At 49.2% G+C, this 18,732-nt stretch overlaps 1 protein-coding gene across 1 annotated transcript in view; it reads left to right on the top strand.

The window, feature by feature from the left end:
- ZNRF3 (zinc and ring finger 3) overlaps positions 1 to 18,732 on the top strand; it is a 143,788-nt gene that overhangs the window by 82,737 nt on the left and 42,319 nt on the right. The window contains exon 2 of the mRNA XM_070385921.1: positions 1,417 to 1,542. Within this exon, the coding sequence (XP_070242022.1) occupies positions 1,417 to 1,542 (126 nt within the window). The remainder of the gene's footprint in view (positions 1 to 1,416; positions 1,543 to 18,732) is intronic.

The following is an 18,732-nucleotide window of genomic DNA, read 5'->3' as shown; positions in this document are numbered from 1 at the left end:
TTCTTTAAACTGCTTTGTAAGATTCAAAATCTGTATAAAGCACAACTTACGAATCCTCTTTAAAAAAAAATAAAGTGTACAGTTCAGAGGTGTTTAGTCCATTCACAATGTTCACATATCAATGACTATCATGGGACGCCAAAACATTTTTATCCATAAAATGAGTGGGGGATTAGGAGGTTTTAGTTTCCTATTTGCTGCTGTAACAAGTTACATCAAACCGAATGGGTTAAAGCAACACAGACTTACTCTCGCATATTTATGGAGGTCAGAAGTGAAAAAAATGGGTTGGCAGGGCTACATTCGCTCTGGAGGCTTGCGAGAGAATCCTTTTCCTTGTCTTTTCTAGCTTCTGGAAGCCAACCACCTGCTTTCCTTGGCTCTTGGCTCCCACCTCCATCTTCAAAGCAAATCATTCCAACCTCTGCTTCCCTGGTCATGTCTCCCCTATTTCCACGATTTCCCCTTTTCCTTGTAAGGACCCTTGTGATTACATTGGGCTTAGCCAGGTAATCCAGGACATCAAAGTTCATCACATCTCTAAGTCTCTTGTGTCTTTTAAGATAACATATTCCCAGGCTCTGTAGATTAGGACATTGATCTATTCTGGCTAACAGGGTGGGTTCTTCATGTCAGGAACCTAAAGACATATTTCTTCCGGTTATTTAAAGAGCTTAGCACCGTGATACACCCCTTAACATCGTGGTAGGTTAGGTTTATCTTCGAGGACCTCCTCTTCTTGGATGGTTATCAGGGATTCTTCCGTCTGATACCAGACTCAACACTGAACTGTGAGCGTAAACGGCAGCATCATTCTGTGTTCAGGCTTCCACCGACGTCACTTTTCCTGGTAAAAATTTGACCAGCTCTTCTACCTATCTCTGATTTTGGGCTTTGCCAAATTTTGAAGAAAACCTCAAAAGAATGTCACCCATCTCCTGGTAACCAGGAGTGGCCTTTAAACGGCCTGTTAATTTTATTGCCGATGCCGCCCCATGGCTAGTGGTCTCTCCATAAATTCCTTACTTTTCCAGGTCCTCTTGCATCAGCTGAAGTAGATGTGTTGTTCAGGTCTGGAAGCCAAATAGTCTGGGATACTGCCGCTGAACGTCATGGCATTTCACAGTGATTTAGACCGGCCCTTACGTGGGGGTTAAGCTGTTTCTCTTTTTCTGCTTTCCATCAGATGGCATCCGCCTTGGGTGACTGCTCCCTACAGAGCAGTGAGACAGCATCCATGCAGTCTATTTGTAGCGGTCCTACCGTGTTCTCCTAGGGTTCCGCTCATTATGCTGAAATCCCATATGCTTTCCGGTTTCGAGGTTGCTCTTGACTGTGGCGTCTGAGACGGGCACTGCGGGAGCCCCGCAGGCCTGCAGCCTGCCCACTGAAGCTTTCTCCCCACTTGTTTCCCAGATGCACCCACTGGGCCTGTGTAACAACAATGACGAAGAGGACCTGTATGAATACGGCTGGGTCGGAGTGGTGAAACTGGAACAGCCGGAGCTGGACCCGAAACCATGCCTCACTGTCCTCGGCAAGGTAAGCCCCTGGCCCTCCCCCAACCTGCCCCGGTTCTGACCGGTGCCGTCCACGCCCTCAAATAGCCGGGTGTGGAGAAGAGCCCTTTTGGCACCGCGCTCTTTCCTGGCTGAAGTCGTGTGTTGGGGCAGCCCCCCCGCCCCAGGGTGGCAGCGGCTTGGACACTGGTGGCAGCCGCAGCCTCAGAGTGGCCTCTGCCCTTGCCCGCCATGTGGCCTCGCGCAGGTCTCTCGCCCTCGGGGATTCCCAGTTTCTTATCGGCAAACTGGGTTGATCATTGAGATTCACAGTCCTTATCTTACAGCCCTGGGGCCAGATATTTCAGAATTCTGAGATTTGGTGGAGGGGGTTTAGAAAGGTGCTCAGGTGCACATATCTTGTATTAAGGAGACACGGAGCCACCTTCAGTAACCGAACACACGCAGAGCCTGGTAGCTGCCTGCATGGATATTCACACCTAGTGGGACAACTGGAATTTAACAGCCTGGTGTTAGCTCAGGGCCTTGCTCTTTTGCTGCCAGCTGAGTTATGGAAAAATCTGGGGGCTGTGGAGCTTTTTTGGTTTCCGAATGGCAGACAGCAATTACGGTCCTGTCTTAGAACTTACCTCACAGGAGGGTCAGGAGGTGAGATGAGAGACAAAACGTGTAGCAGAGAGAGGGCTCCAGAAACTTCTGCTGCCATTGACTGTTTTGTTCTTCCACTTAGAAGTACTTTATAAGAACAAAAAACAACTCTTTTAGGGTCAGCATTACCTCTGGTTGTGGTATGAGATAAAAGATAGAGGTCCATTGATTTTGGAAAACCATATGTCAGTGATGTCAAAATACAACAGATGACATCTTGTTTTAAACCGGATCGTTTGGTAAAGAGAAAGGTCTGGAGAAAGCTGCTAGGATTTTGGTTGGAGGAGCGGCAGTACAGCCTAAGGATAAGTGTTATTGCCTGGATGTTTTTTTATCTTCTCAGAAACAGCTGTCTAGGTATCACGGAGAGAGAACTGGCGGGGGCGGTGGGGGGAAACAGTCCTGGTTCTGACCTCCTGAGGAGATTCACGCCAGAGCAGAGTGGTTCTGATACAGGGCACTTGAGAGCCTTTTCCAACACATGAAAATGTCCCAGGGGACTTGCCTGGTGGTCCAGTGGCTAAGACTCCACGCTCCCAATGCAGCAGGCCTGGGTTCAATCCCTGGTCAGGAAACTAGATCCCACCTGCCACAACGAAGAGTTTGCATGCTGCCGCTAAAAGATCCCGCATGCCGCAACTGAAGACCCAGCAAAGCCAAATAAAGAGCTAAATACGAAAATGAAAGAGAGAAGGAAAATGTCCCAGTCAGTGTTTCCTTGAAGACTTTTGGACCAGGAGACCCTTACGGATCTGTGATGTTTCTGTCCCATCTGTCTTCTTGGGTAGCTTCCGACCACTTGTCAAGTTCCCCTGCCTTCTTGGTTTGATTTTGGCTGTGCTGAGTCTTCATTGCCACGAGGGCTCTTCTCTAGTTGCAATGCACGGGCTTCTCATTACAGTAGCTTCCCCTGTTTCGAAGCGCGAGCCCTAGGGTGCGTGGGCTTAGTTGCTCTGAGACATGTGGGCTCTTCCCAAATCAGGGATCGAACCTGTGTCTCCTGCACTGGCAGGGGGATTGTTTACCACTGAGCCACCAGGGAACACCCTCCCCCCCGCCCCACCCCCCAACCACCCTTTTAGAGAAGAAGAAGGAAAAACAAAAAAACCCCCACAGGGACTATTGCCTGTTTGGTTTACAATTCACGAAGTCGACTCGATGTGTTTCAGGCGGCCCAGGCCCCATCCTTCATCGTTTAAATAGGTGGCCATGCTGCCTAATGATGCTAAGAGAGCAGCAACCCCCTCGAGAAAATGTTAGTGTTTTCCTAGGAGGAATGCCAACCACATCCAGGGCTTGGGCACAGTGCTCTCCTTGTAGCTAACACTCCCCCAATAGGATATTTTCCTTTGTACTGAAGCTGCTGCTCTGCAGGGCTCAGCAGCTCGGCCGCAGTCCGGTGGGCCTCCACCCACGCGTCTGTTACGTCTGTAAATGGGCTGGAACATGGCCTCCTCGGCCCCACCCGCCATGGTCCCCTGGGGCCCGAGCGGTGTTGAAGTCACTCCAAGAACCCAGCTGCTGCTTCTCTACCTGGAACAGCCATGGAGTGGGTGTGACTTGCGTTGTGTATGGCTTGGCCTGCCTGCCCGCGAAGCCAGAAGGAATAGAAACTCTTGACGTATACTGCACCATTAAGTATCTGTCATGTTTATTCCTTCACCAAGTATGTATTGAATGCAGGACCTCAGCACAAGATTCCGCCTGCTTGCAAGCAATAGGCCGTCCCCGACCCCTTGTCCCTGCCGCCATGGTTCTGTTTGGAGGGGCTGTGTGGTGGCCAGGCAGTATTCACATGTGGTTAGTGACTGAAATTTGGCTTAACACCCGCATAAAGTCATGAGCAAAACCGCCAGGGCCAGAGGTAGCAGGGCAGTTTCGCGTTTGCCCAAAACCTGGACTGACTGAGGAGGTACCCGGAGTCAAGCCTCTCTCCCTGTCTCCTTCCTCACCTTGCTCCCTCCCTCCCTCTCTTCTGCCCTCTCCCTTCTTCTTCAGAAGAAGTTTTTTTTCCAGCTTCTGTTTTATTTACTTTGCCATTTGCCCTTTCTTTCTTCCTGAGCCCCCAAGCAAGCACAGTGGCAAGAGGGTAATGCGGGATGAGCAGGGTGGTCCACCCCACCACGGACGCTCGGCGTGGTTTTCTGCACTCAGGCGTGTTTCCCTCTGCTCTCAGCAGCTAGGGCAAGAAGGAGGTGGGCAGCCAAGTCCCCGTGGGCGTGCGGGTGGGCCCCCTCCTCCTCCTGTGGATGTTGAGACTTGTTGAAAACCATAGAAGGGAGGGTCCGCCAGCATCTGGAAGGGCCTGTACCCGGAAGGGGAGACACAGACCCCTCTCCCTCCCCGTCACCCACGCCCTTCACCTACCCGCCCACAGAAAATGCCATGGGGCGAAACGCTGCAATACTGGAGGAATGTCCTAAATTAAAACAACGTTAAATGCCTCTCCAGGAGTTCAAATAAAGTTTCATTTTAAGAGTGAAAGACATAAACTCATCACCTGGGTTTATTACTGAGTGCTTTTGAACTCCTCAAAAAAAGGGAACACTGTAAACTCAAGAGAGAAAAGTGATTTACGATCCTCTCCTTATAATCTTTTTGATTCTGGAGGAGGCAAAGGCAGACAGTTGGATCAGCTCGGGGCCTGGGGGGGTTGCAGAGCTGGGATGGGGGTAAGCCGCCCTACCCCACCCCGCCCCCCAGAATGCAGCTTGCCAGGGTTCCAGGCCAGACCCCGGGCAAGTCCCTTCCACTTCCTGGGCCTCTCTCTTCCACATCATGTGACAAGGCTGTCCTGGGTTCCTTGCTCGTCTGATATGTTGTACTTCTGTATCATATTAAAAAGCTTCCCTTGAGATTCTACCTTTCAGAGATTTCTAGTTGCAACACTGAAACACTGGCTGTGTTACCCGCAACGATCTAAGTCTTCAGAAATTAAAACAGAATAAAGTAGACATTCCTGAGCAGCTTGCTTTTGAAAGTAAGGGTCTTCAACCATCTCCAAAGTTGGAAGAGTCTGTGTTTAGGCCCCAGGCATTTCAGCCCTTTAATTCAAGCAGTATTTATTGTATAAAGCATCCTATGGGATAGGTAAGACATCGTCCGGCCACCGCATGGACAGCCTCATGGCAGGGAACATACCAGACTTGCTCAGATCCAACACAGCCTGCTCAGCCTGGAGTCACCAAACATGGAAGCAGGGCAGAGCTCCGTACCCCACACCCCACGCTGGAGGGGGCTCTTAGGGTTCTGAAGCACAGGATGGTCAACAGATTTGAACTTGGCTTTTGCAGTCCTCAGGAGGATAGCAGGAAGTTAGCAGAAAGACAAGAAAAGCAGGTGGCTTAAGTCAAAGAGAACCTAGCTTTGGCTGAGTGGCCTTGGAAAGGTCCCTTCAATTTTGGGGGCCTGTACTCACCCGGGCTCACGCCGCCCCTGTCATTGTGGTGGGAGTTCTGCGGGGAGCCCCGAGCGCAGCGCCCAGCCCTCAGTGGACGCCCTGCGAGGGTGTGACAGCAGCCCTCGTGTGCTGGGTACTCACCGAGAGCCGAGGGCGTCCCACGCAGCGTCTCCTCCCATCGTCAACAACCCCGGGGCCGTGTCTAGATCCCCATCCTGTGCTGAGGACATCTCAACGTCTCCTGAGATCAGATGACTCCCAGGGGCTGAGCCAAAATCTGAGATGAGGCCTGTCCCGCCGCCTCTCCGATGGTGGTGTCTTCCTCTTGGCTCCTGTTGTCTTTGGCGGTTTCTCTGCATTTAAGAATTGGATGCACTTCAGTGGTTACTGGCCACGTGAGGAGTGCTGGTTCTATTGAGTAGAAACCCCGCTTGAGCTGTGTTGAGCCCACAGCTGGATCCACTCCTGAGGTTCTGAATGTCGCCAGGGAGCCCGAGATGGGGGTGCTGTGCTCCACTGCAGCTGCCGACCATGAGGCTCAGTGCCGGGGTCCCTCCCCGAGTCTTCTGGGCATCTGCTTCATTTCACTCCCACTCGCTATCTCCTGCGGGGGAAACAGCACCCTAATATCCCTTGATCCGATGCATCTTGGATCAGGTGCTCCCTTTAGTCTGTCAGCTGTGATCTGGGGCTGGGAACATGCTGGAACTGCCCAGCTGTGTGTGTGTGTGTGTGTGTGTGTGTGTGTGTGTGTGTGTGTGTGTGCGGGGGCAGGGGTGGTGGAAGATGCACTTTCAAGAAGGAAGCTGGTGAGGGCCAGCTCTGGGCTACTGTGCCTCAGCAGCCCCTGCGGGCACCAGGTCACATGTGCACTCACAAGCCGCCCCCGCTCTGGTTCCTGCACCCAGAGGAGCTGCTTCCTCTTGTCCTGAACTGAGGGCCGTCCCCAGAAGCCAGTGGCTGGACGGGCTGTGTGAGGGGGTGAGGCAGGCAGGGAGTGTGGGAGCAGGTTCCTTGGCGGGTATTGAAAGCTGCTGGGGCATGAAGAGGCTTTGAGATGACAGGGTTTCATCTCCATCCCCAGGAAGCTGGGAGCCACTGAAGGTTTGCCGGGGAGTTTGCTTGGCAATGGTGTCTAGGTCTAGGGAGAGGGTCAGTCAGGTTACTGTGCTGGCGGGTGTTTCCGGAGCTGAACGGGCCCAGACACCAAGGCTTTGGGAGCTCTGATGAGGCTTTAGCTGATGATGGTGACCTCGCGTTCGCCCTCAGATCTCCCAGCTCTCCACCCAGCCTCTTCTGCTTCCACCTGGGGCGGCCTCCTGGCCGAGCACGGTGGGCAGACACTGCTGGGAACCACCGTCCCGTGAGACTGAGCTGCGGGAAACCCAGGGGTGAGGGGTCGGTGGAGAACGGAACCCCACGGCCAGCCCTCGGAGTGTTTCTTGGTAACTTCTTCTAGAGAACAGATCCCCTGGTGCCCAAAGCGACTGCAAGACAGAAAACAGAATCAAAGGAATTTACTGTTTTCAAGACAGCCGGGGGGAGCGGGAACACATAACAGTTAAGATTTGGGTTTAGTCACCAAACTAACCTGAATTTAAAGCCCAGTTCCAGCCCCCAGATCCACGTGGCCTGGGACGGTCACCAAACCCTTCTGCCGGATTCCACCTTCCGGAGATAGGAGGGACCTCGGGGGAGAGTGCATGTCGGGTTCACACACAGCCAGAGACACAAATCAACTAGCAGCTCTTGGTGCCCAAGCTCCCTTTCTTTCTCCCTCCCCGCTTCCCTTATTATCCTTCGGTAGCTTTCAGCACTCACAGTGCCATTACTTAAGTGGTCAGATCCCTAGAGACAGAAGCAAAGTGGTGGTTGCCAGGGCTGCGGGGAGGAGAGGATGAGGAATTAGTGTTCAACGGGGCCAGGGTTTCAGAGAGGAGGTGGAAGAGTTCTGGAGATGAATGGTGGGTGGTGGATGGGAGTGGGGGTCATCGTGCCCTCCGCATCCGGGGTTCGGTCACAGGTGGGTGTCCCCTGCAACCCTGGGGGCCCTGACTCCTAGGCCAAGCCCAGCCTAGCGCCCCTGGGAATGAGATCCCCGGCTGTGTCTCAAGAGCCAAAGGAAGGTACTGGCCGACTGGAGCAGGGTCTCTTAGCAGCCACCCCCCCATCACAGGCACTGCTGGGAAGTAAGTGTGAAGTTTGCCACATACCTGAGCTCAGGGCACTGTGACCGAGCAATTTGCCATGGTATCCCTAGGAGCACCTGTGTTTGGGACACTTATCTGTGTCACACCTTCCCAGAGCACGTCACCTGGGGCCTTTTATTGCAGCGATTCTCACCTGGGGTGGGGGTGGGGGGCAGGAAAACGCGTGTGCGCACACACACCTCCCTAATGTCATCTGTCAGTATCAGGAGACCTGTTTGGTTTTCAGACAGAAATATCCAGGAGAGGGTGGGGGTGGGGTGGGGCTGCTGCTGGCATCAAGCAAGTGGAAGCTGGGGATGCTGCCTTGCTGCTCAGCACCCCTCGATGCACAGGCCAGGCCTCCCTAACAACAAAGTACACTCTGGCCCCGGATGTTAACTAATGTCAACGTTGAGAAGCCCCGTCTCTCTGGGACACGTGCTGTCTCCCTGAGCAGACCCTTAATTCCTACTTCTTTCTTGCTTGTGTGCCCACTGGCCTCTGGCACGAAGGCAGGGCCATGGTGTCTGGTGGTGTGTTGGCTGAAGTGTGTGATCCGCGTCAGTGCACATTTGTTTCTGCGTGAGGAGTGTGGGGAGCAGGATTTGCACGGATGCGTTGTGCCTTCACCACCCAGGCCCCCTGCACTCCTCTGTGCACCTCACCCTGGGCCGGTTCACCTCCCTCTGTCTTCATTTCTCCACACTGTCCTCTGTAAAGAGCGTTGTGATGATTTTAAAAAATGACGTCCGTCAGTCTCAGAGGGTGTGAATATTCGGCAAATATCAGTTTCCTCCCCGCTGTAAACATACTCCTGAGATGAGGTGGGTTTCTGGCTGGAGAGGAAGTTTGGAAGGCTCCTCAGATTTATTTTAAGGAGCACTTGGGTACATACCTCCCATATTTGGTTAAAAAGGAAAGCAAGAAAGGAACTTAGTAAAAGAAATCAGATCAGGAAGAAAAGATTGGCATGATATGAATGGAAAAAGGAAAATCTCAGGGAATACCACTTTGCTTCTCACGTCCTGTGTCTGGTTTGAAAGTCACAAACTTTTAATGGGATGCTTTTCTTCTTCACCTAAATCTTCCAGGAACCTCTTGGTTAACAGGCTATATTAAGCACAAGACTTTTTTTTTTTTTTTTTTTTAAGCTAGATCTGAGACATTTTCAGCTATAAAAGGCTAACCGAAACTTTTCTTTGAAATCCCCTGAAAGGCTTTAGGCAGTTTTGACGGTAGAGCGAGTGAATACAGCAAAATAATGTTTCTGGCGGTCTGAGGCTGCCGGCCACCTCCCCGGACCGGGGGAAGCCTGGCTCATAGCACTCCCCTGGCCACTGTCCCCTCCAACTGAACCAGGCTCTCAATAGAGCAGAGGCCACAAACGAGACTGTCCTAGGAAACGGGCTGGTGTGACAGGCCAGCAGAAAAGACCATCAGAAGTAGCTAATGGGGCTTCCCCGGTGGTCCAGCGGTAAAGAATCCACCTGCCAATTCAGGGGACACTGGTTTGATGCCTGGTCCGGGAAGATCCCACCTGTCTCGGGACAACAACTGAGCCCAAGCTCTAGAGCCCCCGCGCAGCAATGAAGACCCAGTGCAGCCAAAAATAAATAAACAAAATTTTAAAGTAGCCGATGACCTTGTCTACTTTTGAGAGGCCGTTCTGAATTATAAATGAAGTTAGAACCTAACACAGTAAGTCATGGTAATGTGTACAGAAACAGTTCCAAGTCAGGTGACCTGCATCTCTGGAGATCAGCCCCAAGGCTCCATCTACTTACTCTCTGCCCAGGCTGGGCAGAGAGTCCCACTGGGTGCAGATGCAGAGGAGCAGGGATGCTGGCCAGATTTGTCTGCTAACTGTGGACAGAAGCCATTTCTCTGCCTCATTGTCTTTCGAATTTGTTCCCCGTACAGAAAGCACTGTATTTCATCTGATAAAAGGTAGCATTTTGCTTTGGTGATCTTACTTTCCAAATCAGACTTCGGGCCCTGTAGTCTAATACGTTTTGTGCTGTTTTAAGTTTGAGACAGTCTTAACAATTGGGATACTGAAACCCTTTAAATCCTGCCTCATTTTTGCTAGTTATAAAAATACTAAAGAGTACCAACACTTTCCAGTAGTTCTAAGCACTGCTGGATAAAATAAATATCTAGTCTGCCTGAAGATCTTGGGCTATTTTTCCTCCTCTGCCCATGGAATTCTCCAGACAAGAATACTAGAGTGAGTAGCCATCCCTTTCTCCAGGGGATCTTCCCGACCCAGGGATATGAACCTGGGTCTCCCGCACTGCAGGCATATTCTTTACTGTCCGAGCCACCAGGGAAGCTTATAAAGCATGCAGCTGTCCCTATTACACTTTACCCCATTGCTGATGGATTTTCACAAGTGTGCTGCTTGCTAAGTCACTTTTTAGTCGTGTTCGACTCTATGCGACCCTATGGACTGTAGCCCACCAGGCTCCTCTGTCCAAGGGATTCTCCAAGCAAGAATACTGGAGTGGATTGCCATGCCCTTCTTCAGGGGATCTTCCCAACCCAGGGACCGAACCCGCGTCTCTTACGTCTCCTGCATTGGCAGCCAGGTTCCTTACCCACTAGTGCCGCCTGGGAAGCCCATTTCACAAGTATTGACTCTTAAATGAACCTCAGAGAAAAGAATATGATGTTTGCTAGGAACCTTTGTTATTTTGGCTCAGTCTTTAGAAATCAGATTTTAAAGCGGTTAGCTTCAAAATCTTTTTTTAAAAAAATCTGTAAATATAGTAAATTGTTTGTTTTTGGTTTGCTTTTGGCCATAAAGTTGGATTAAGGGGTTGGATAAAGGGGTCCCACGTTTCCTGCCCTTGCAGTGGAAGCTCTGAGTCTTAACCACTGGACCACCAGGGAAGTCCCTAGATTTTTTTTTTTAGATGAGTTATTTTTGTAATATTTTCCCTTTTTTTAGAGTTTCAATTAATAGAATCTTAACATTTTATAATCCCTTATTTTAAAGATATACCCCAAATTTATAGCATTAACTTATTTTACTGTTTCTATAACTAACAATTTTCTGGTCCCTTTTCTTTTTTTTTTAAAGCAATATAATAATTGTACACAGTCCTATATTCCTAGTGCCAAGAACAGTGCCTAGTACCTATATTGGGCACTTGGTGGATATTTGTTGCATGAAACAATTAATTATGGATTATTGAAAAACCGAAGGGGAAAGTCCAACTTTAATCTTACTCCTTCAATTCAAGTACTGTCAGTCTTGGTTTATTCCCTTCCAGTCTTCCAGGGAGTCCAAGTCTGATGTTTAATGTAATTATTACGAAGGTGTGCATCTCTGTTCTGCCTTCTTAAACTTAATAACGCATGCTAGTCATTTGACCAGTTTTGTTACTTTTGTAACCTGTCCTTTCATTGGACATGACAGTGGAACATACCACGATGTAGTCGACCCCCACGGTTCAGTAATTAGATGGCTTCTGTTTTATTTTCAGTCCTTACAAAGAAGCCACACTGAAAGCTTTCTTCATGTAAGATGGACTTCCGTTGTTTTTTTTTTTCTCTCTCTCTCTTTGAATTATTCTCTCATGGTAATATTCCAGGAGCAGATTATAGATGAAAGGACATAAACATTTTTTAAGGACTCTTGCTGCAAACAGTTGCAAATTGCTTTTCAGGAAAGCTCCCTCAGTTTACCTTGCCACTAGTGAAGTAAGTGTGAACCATTTTCCACAGAAACAAACAGCTAACACTGACCGTTATAGTTACTATGTTTCTTTACTGATTAGAAAGATAAAAATAGTACTTCATTGTTTCCTTTGCATTTCTTTGATTATCAGCAAGCATTAAGTGCCAAGCATCTTTCCATCTACTAATTAAATTTCCTCTCTTGTGAATTGTCTATTCTGGCCCCTTGCTCATTTATGGGTGGATCTTAATGTAGTTTTTTTTTTTTTTTTTAATAGTAACATATTAATTCCTTGTTCGGAATGTCTTTAAACTGGCCCTTGTATTTACTAATTTTGTCTGTTTTAGCTTTCTTGGCATGCAGAAGCTTAAAGTTTGTACATAGCCATCACTCCTTCATGATTTCTCCTATTGCTTTTAAAGTTAATTATTTAAAAAAATAAATAAATAAAGTTAATTATTTTCTCCCCTCCCTCGCAAGCTTAGCATCATTTTGCCTTTTGCATTGTTTCTGTTATCATTGGTTTTCTTGTAATATATTACATCTTTAAATCACTCAATTTATTTTGATGTGTAACATCAGGGAGTGGCTAATTAGAGTCTCTGCCTTTCTCAAAGTTGTCATTTCCTTCGTTTTATGTATCTTCCTCCTTTAAAAAGATAACATATTCTGACCTACTGAAACCTATAGCAGACAGTATTATCTACTGTCAGATTCTGTATTCCTTTTAAGGCCAATAACACACTGTTTTAATTTTTGTTGTTTCAGAACATAGTCCCCCCGAGTTAAGTAAAATACGCTTGTTTGCAAACACTTTTTTGTTTTTTTGGCAAATTTATTTAGTTACTTAATTTTGCCACGCTGTGCAGCATATGGAATTAGTTAAGCAGGGATTGAACCCATTCCCCCTTTAGTGGAAGTGCAGAGTATTAACCACTGGGCTGCTGGGGAAGTCCTGCTTACAAAAACATTTAAAAGGATTAATCCATCGGTAAATCAACACAGCAAATGCCTGCTGTTGCTATTCTTTAGACCAGGGAATTCTAATTAAACCTCATTCTCTCCCACTCAGTAAGTATATCATGAAAGTATGAAAGTGTTAGTCACTCAGTCTTATCCGACTCTTTGCAACCCTTTGAACTGTGGCCCGCCAGGCTCCTCTGTCCATGGAATTCTCCAGGCAATGCGGAGTGGGTTGCCATTCCCTCCTCGAGGGGATCTTCCTGACCCTGGGATTAAACACAGGTCTCCTGCATTGCAGGCAGATTCTTTAGCATCTGAGCCACCAGGAAACCCCTAAGTATATCATAGCCTGCCCCAACTCTGTCAGCATGGGAAGCTGCTTTCAGAATCTGTTCATCATCATATCCAAGTTTCACTCCATTTCAGCACACACACATAAGTTTTACTAGGAGGTGTATACAGTGGTTAAAACCAACTGCCAGTCAAGCCTATTTCAACTTTGAAATGCCCAAGATCTTTTCCCTATCAAAATTTTTCTACCCATTTCTGTTCAAGAAATAAGTTTTCAGATGATTGGACTCTACACAGAAATAGAAAAGAAATGACTGATCAGGTTGTTCCCACACAAAGGCTTCTTTTTATCTAAGTATAGAGTGGTCTTGGGGGGCTTCTCAGGTGGCTCAGTGGTAAAGAGTCCACCTGACAGTGCAGGAGACACAGGAGACACGGGTTCAATCCCTGGGTCAGGAATATCCCCTGAAGAAGGAAACGGTAGCCCACTCTAGTATTCTTGCCTGGGAAATCCCATGGACAGAGGAGCCTGGCAGGCTGCAGTCCACGGGGCCACAAAGAGTCGGACACGACCGAGCACACATGTGGACACACAGTGGACTTTAGTATATTCACAGAATTGGGCCACCATCACTCACTATTAATTTTGGTATTTTCATAGTCTTTATATATAATGGACAGAAGTCCCTTATCAGATGTCTGAACGTTTTCATCAACCCGGAAAGAAACCATGTACCTCTGAGCCCTCATCTCCCCTCCATCCCAGGCATTCCATACATATGGAATCATGCAGAACGTGAACTTCTGTACCTGTTTCTTTTTGGCTTAGCCTGATGTCTTCAAGTTTCATCCACGTGGCAGTGAGCTGTCAGCACGTCGTTTCTTTTAATTGCCAAATAACAGTTCATTGTGTGTGTTCGTCGCTTGTTCATCCATCGATGTGCGGATAAAAACATTTAGATTGTTTCTGCTTTGGGGTTACTAGGGTGATGCTCCTATGGACATTTGTGTGCATGATCTGGTGTAGGTATCGGATTTCATCTATCTTGGGTAGGTAACTAAGAGTGGAGTTGCTGGGTCATGTGATAACTGTTTAGCCTTTGAGGAACTACCAAACTATTTTCCCAAGGGGGCCGCACGTTCTTTACTACTGCCGGCAGTGTATGATTCCTCCAAATGCTAGCCAACACTTGTTATTATCTGTCTTTTTGATTACAGCCATCCTCCTGGGTATGAAGTGGTGTCTCATTGTGGTTTTGCTTTGCATTTCCCTGTTGGATAATGATATTGAGCGCCTTTTCTATGTGCTTATTCAAAGTTTGCATATCTTTTATGAAGAAATATGAATAGCTATTCAGATCCTAAGAGTTCTTCATATATCCTCGATACCTGTCCCTTATCAAATATACAATTTGCAAATATTTTCTCCTATACTGGGGGTTTTCTTTCACTTTGTTGATAGTGTCCTTTGGAGCAGAAAAGCTTACATTTCAGCAGAGTCCAGTTAATTGATATTTTCTTTTAGTATCATGCCAAAGAAATCTCTGGAAAGCTCATTTTTTTTCTTTTAAATTTTATTGAAGTATAGTTGGTTTACAATGTTGTGTTCATTTCTGCTGTATAGCCAAGTGATGAGTTACACACATATATATTCCTCTTCACCTTCTTTTCCATTATGGTTTATCACTAGAAGGAAAGCTCTCTCTTTTACTGAGACCCACTAGTTTTCCTTATTGGTCATATATTTAAGGCCCTCCTGGGATTTGTAATAAAGAATTTACCGTCTTTCCCCGTCAAGAAGCTTAAAGCTAACAGAGGGCCAGGAGACACTGGCCCGCCACTTCCCAGAATCCCAGCAGATGCCTATGAACGTGGGTGCCCCCGCCGACCAGGCTCAGGGACCCGATTTCTCAGGCTTAAGGTTATATTCTGTCAGGCTTACGTAGAGAAGACAAGACAGTCTACCAAAACAAAGGGAAAGACAGAGCCAATTTTGAAGTGCTACAGGAAGGATGTAGGCGAGTGACAGCTGTCAGCGAGGCACCCACCTCCATTGTGCTGTTAGTGCCTTGGAGAAGACAGTGGCTCACAAGTCCCATTTTAGAACATTCAGGATCTTGAAAAATCTTTCCAAAATAACTTTTCTCTTAAAAGGTTTTGCAATGAGCACTGGCACTGTGAAAAGAACTCCCTAACTGTTGGCCACACCCTTGTTCTACAGAGAGGGTGTAGGTGTCTTTGGGGTCGAGAGTCATCGACTGGGATGATGTCCTCCCAAGAACACAGGCAGTGTGGGGGCCTTCCTCTGAGTTCTGGCCGTAACCACCACCGGCCTGCAAGGCCTCACTTCAGACCACTCAGCCTTGGCAAGCATGTGCTTCAGAAAGTCCCTGGCCGAAACCAGGGCTGATAGACAGACCCACGTGGCAGCGGGAGCCGGTGGTGCAGACGCATCTCACTTGCTAGACGTGAGGTTCTTCTCCTAGGTTATTTTCATGAGGTCGGAAGCACTGAGAAGGGTGGGGCGGGGGGGCGGAGCTTTTTGCAGTTATTTGTGTCATGTATAGAGCTTCCCTGGTGGCTCCCAGTGGTAAAGAACCTGCTTGCCAATGTAGGAGACAAGGGTTCAATCCCTGGGTTGGAAAGATCCCCTGGAGAAGGAAATGGCAGCCCACTCCAGTGTTCTTGCCTGGAGAATCCCCATGGACAGAGGAGCCTGGTGGGCTACAGTCCATGAGTTGGACATGACGGAGCACACGTGCACGTGTCATTTGCGGCATCTGAAATTTATCTCAGAGAAGACAATGGCACCCCACTCCAGTACTCTTGCCTGGAAAATCCCATGAATGGAGGAGCCTGGTGGGCTGCAGTCCATGGGGTCGCAAAGAGTCGGACACGACTGAGCGACTTCACTTTCACTTTTCACTTTCATGCATTGGAGAAGGAAATGGCAACCCACTCCAGTGTTCTTGCCTGGAGAATCCCAGGGATGGGGGAGCCTGGTGGGCTGCCATCTATGGGGTCACACAGAGTCGGACACGACTGAAGTGACTTAGCAGCAGCAGCAGCAGAAATTCATCTAAGACCCTGAAAATACTATTTGTTGCTTACACACCCCATTTTTCCTGTTAACACAGTCTTCAGTTCCTCTGCTTGTATTACAGTGCAGTTGGCTTTTCTATCACAAGTATGTTAGATGGATGGATGGATGACTGGATGCAGTAGGCTACCACACAGAATGTTTACTTGACATGGAAATGGACTCTTCCCCTAAAGGTCAAAATAGAATCAGTTTGTTTTGCAAAAGGATTACCTGTTGTAGAATTGCTTTCAACTATGCTCACTGCCCTGCAAACTAACCCGTGCCCCGCCCCCAAAAATTAAAGACAAATGCAGTATGTACCCGTCTCTTAAGCGTTGCATTCTGTTAGGAAGCTGGTGTTAGATAAAGCCTCATCTCTTCCCAGGCCCCCACCCTCTTTATCCCTCTGTGCTATTGTCATCTCTGCTTAGGTTGGGCTTTCTTCTCTGAATGAGAGAAACTAAGAAAATTGCCTGTTTTAGGCAATGCAGGTGTGTTTCAGAGATTTAGAGTTAAGAAGTCAAGTAAATGTTTTGGCAGCCCAACAAAGGTAAGAAAGGGAGAAGGTACCTAATGGGCCTTTCAAATTACAGGCCTGTCCAAACACCACCTTCCCCAGGAGCCGCTGGTCAGGGCCAAAGCCTGCCCTGCTCAGTGGCAGCCATGAGGCCAGGCTGAGAAGTGGGCTCACTTCTCTCACTGGCCCTGGCCCTGTGCCCAGCAGGATGGTGTTGGACTTTGATTCAGTCCCACCCGAGAGAAAAGATTCTCATAAGTCAGGGCAAGAGCTTTCCTCCTTAACAGACTCTAATCACATCACTTCCGCTTCCTTGCTGGGGAAAAAAAAATCACAGATAGATTCCCCCCACCCCCACCCCCACCTCCCCGACCCCTCATTTAAATTGGAACCCTGAAGAGATGGGGCATAGCATCGCAGATAACTTGTTCAGTGTAACTTCCTTCATCTTGAGGGTTGGGAGGTGGACAACTATGAGAGGACCCGGAAGCAGTAAGTCTCAGGGGGGCGAGGATCCGGGGGCGGCATCCAGGTGCACCACGAGCACATCAGTCTAGGTGGTTTCTGGGTCCCTGGTTTAAGAGCAGAGGCATCCTTGAGGGAGGTAACTCTGCCAGTAGTGTGTCTTCTCCGTTCAAACCATGCCTTGCGTCTCTTCTGAGAAGAGAACAGCAGACATGAAAGCTGCCTCTCTTCCTTGCCCCCGCACCCCGCACCCCCCACCCCCCACCCCAGCGGCCTCCACTGGATCACCTTGGCAGGGCCTCATCCGAGGAGGAGGGTGGGAGGAGGGAGGTGGGAGCACGGGGCGGCTCCTTAGATCACCTCCCTCCGGGTTCCAGGCCCCGCCGCCAGCAGGCCAGCCAAAGGGCCGGCTCTACTGATCTGATGAGGTGCTGAATGGTACCCGAGGGGCAGTGACGGGAGCGAGAAGAAAGCCTCGGGAATGAAAAGGAAACCCCGTGAACCTGCTTGGCTTCACTGGCCAGATTCTCCTACCAGGGAGCCGCTCAGTTCCTGCCAGCCCCCGCGGGCCGTCTGCCCCTCCTGCCTCCGCTTTTCAGACCCCCGTGTGTGTTTGACGTTTGAATCGAGGCTGCTCTCGCTGGTTCTCAGGCTGGGAACCCACTGTGCCTGTTTCCATGGTCACTGGGAAGCGCTCAGCGCCATGTGCTTCAAAGGGAACCTTTCCCCTCCGGGCGCTCGCACTGCCTGCCCCAGGCGGCCACACAATGAGCGGCTCCTCCGAGCCAGGCCTCTGACCCTCACTGCCCGGGCTGAGGGAAGCCTCCCCTCCGCCCAGTGCGGCTCTGCCGCCTGAGTGTGTGTTGGCGTGCGCTGGTCTCGCATGCCCCGGTGGGCTTGGGTGGGATGTAGAGATCACAGGTTGGTGAGAGTTTGGGGAGCCTTTCTGAAACTGAAGGAAAGAACCAAGCCCGAGCCCCTTACAATTGGGAAAGAGTGGCCTCCTTTGGGGCAGGAGAGGGCAAGGGAGAGGAGGCTGGATTGAGGAAGGTCGTGGGACCAGCAGGTGGTGGGACTGGCAGGTCGTGGGTGACTTCCTCTGCTAGACCCGCGTCTTTAGGGTCAGCAGAGAATGGAATCCATGTAGATGGCCCTGCTTCGTGTCCCAGGAGCCAGGGTGGTCCGGGTGGTACCTGTTCATTCCTCCAGGACCACAGATGGCGGAGCAGTCACCCCGCCCCGCCTCCCGGCTTGACTTCTGTCTTCACTCTTTGTTGAATAACGCAGAGGAGTGGAGCCTCTCACATCATTTGTAGAGACAGAGGCAGTGTCAATGATCTGGGAGGGCTCCTGGATGGTGTTGCCAGAATTAAAAGATGAAATGTCCCCTGAGAACTCACCTTTCAGATATCAGGCCTGCCCCCTTCCCTCGGAGCCCAAATGTTAATTTCTGCCTTGGACTTCCTGAACTAGAGGCGTGTGGGAAACTGGATGTTTCTCCAGCTGTTAATTTGCTACCTAGCTCTGCGTGTGTGGGTACTCAGTCGCTCTGTCATGTCTGACTCTTTGTGACCCCATGGACTGTAGCCCACCAGGCACCTCTGTCTATGGGATTCTCCCGGTAAGAACACTGGAGTGGGTTGCCATTTCCTTTTCCAGGGGATCTTCCCGACCCAGAGATCCAACCTGCATCTCCTGTGTCTCCTGCGTTGGCAGGCAGATTCTTTACCACTAAGCCACCTGCCTTTTATAATATTTTGATCACACGTCCTGTTTTTTCTCTTGCTCATTTGCCCTTTCTATGAAAACTCAATTTGGTTCCTTTTTACAAAGCTACCCGAAACGGTCCCTCTCTCATTTGCCTGCTCAGATGATGAGGCTAGAACATACCATGGTGGCACAAGCTCTCTGTATTCAAGAATGTCATCCTCACCACGTCCTGTTTGGTGGGCAGAATGCGTGCTCCAAACTGTAT

This window comes from Bos mutus, chromosome 17 (assembly GCF_027580195.1).
Source record: "Bos mutus isolate GX-2022 chromosome 17, NWIPB_WYAK_1.1, whole genome shotgun sequence".
NCBI classification, from domain to species: Eukaryota; Metazoa; Chordata; class Mammalia; order Artiodactyla; family Bovidae; genus Bos; species Bos mutus.
Note: the sequence above shows the minus strand (reverse complement) of the source record. Positions and strands in the feature narration are given on the sequence as shown.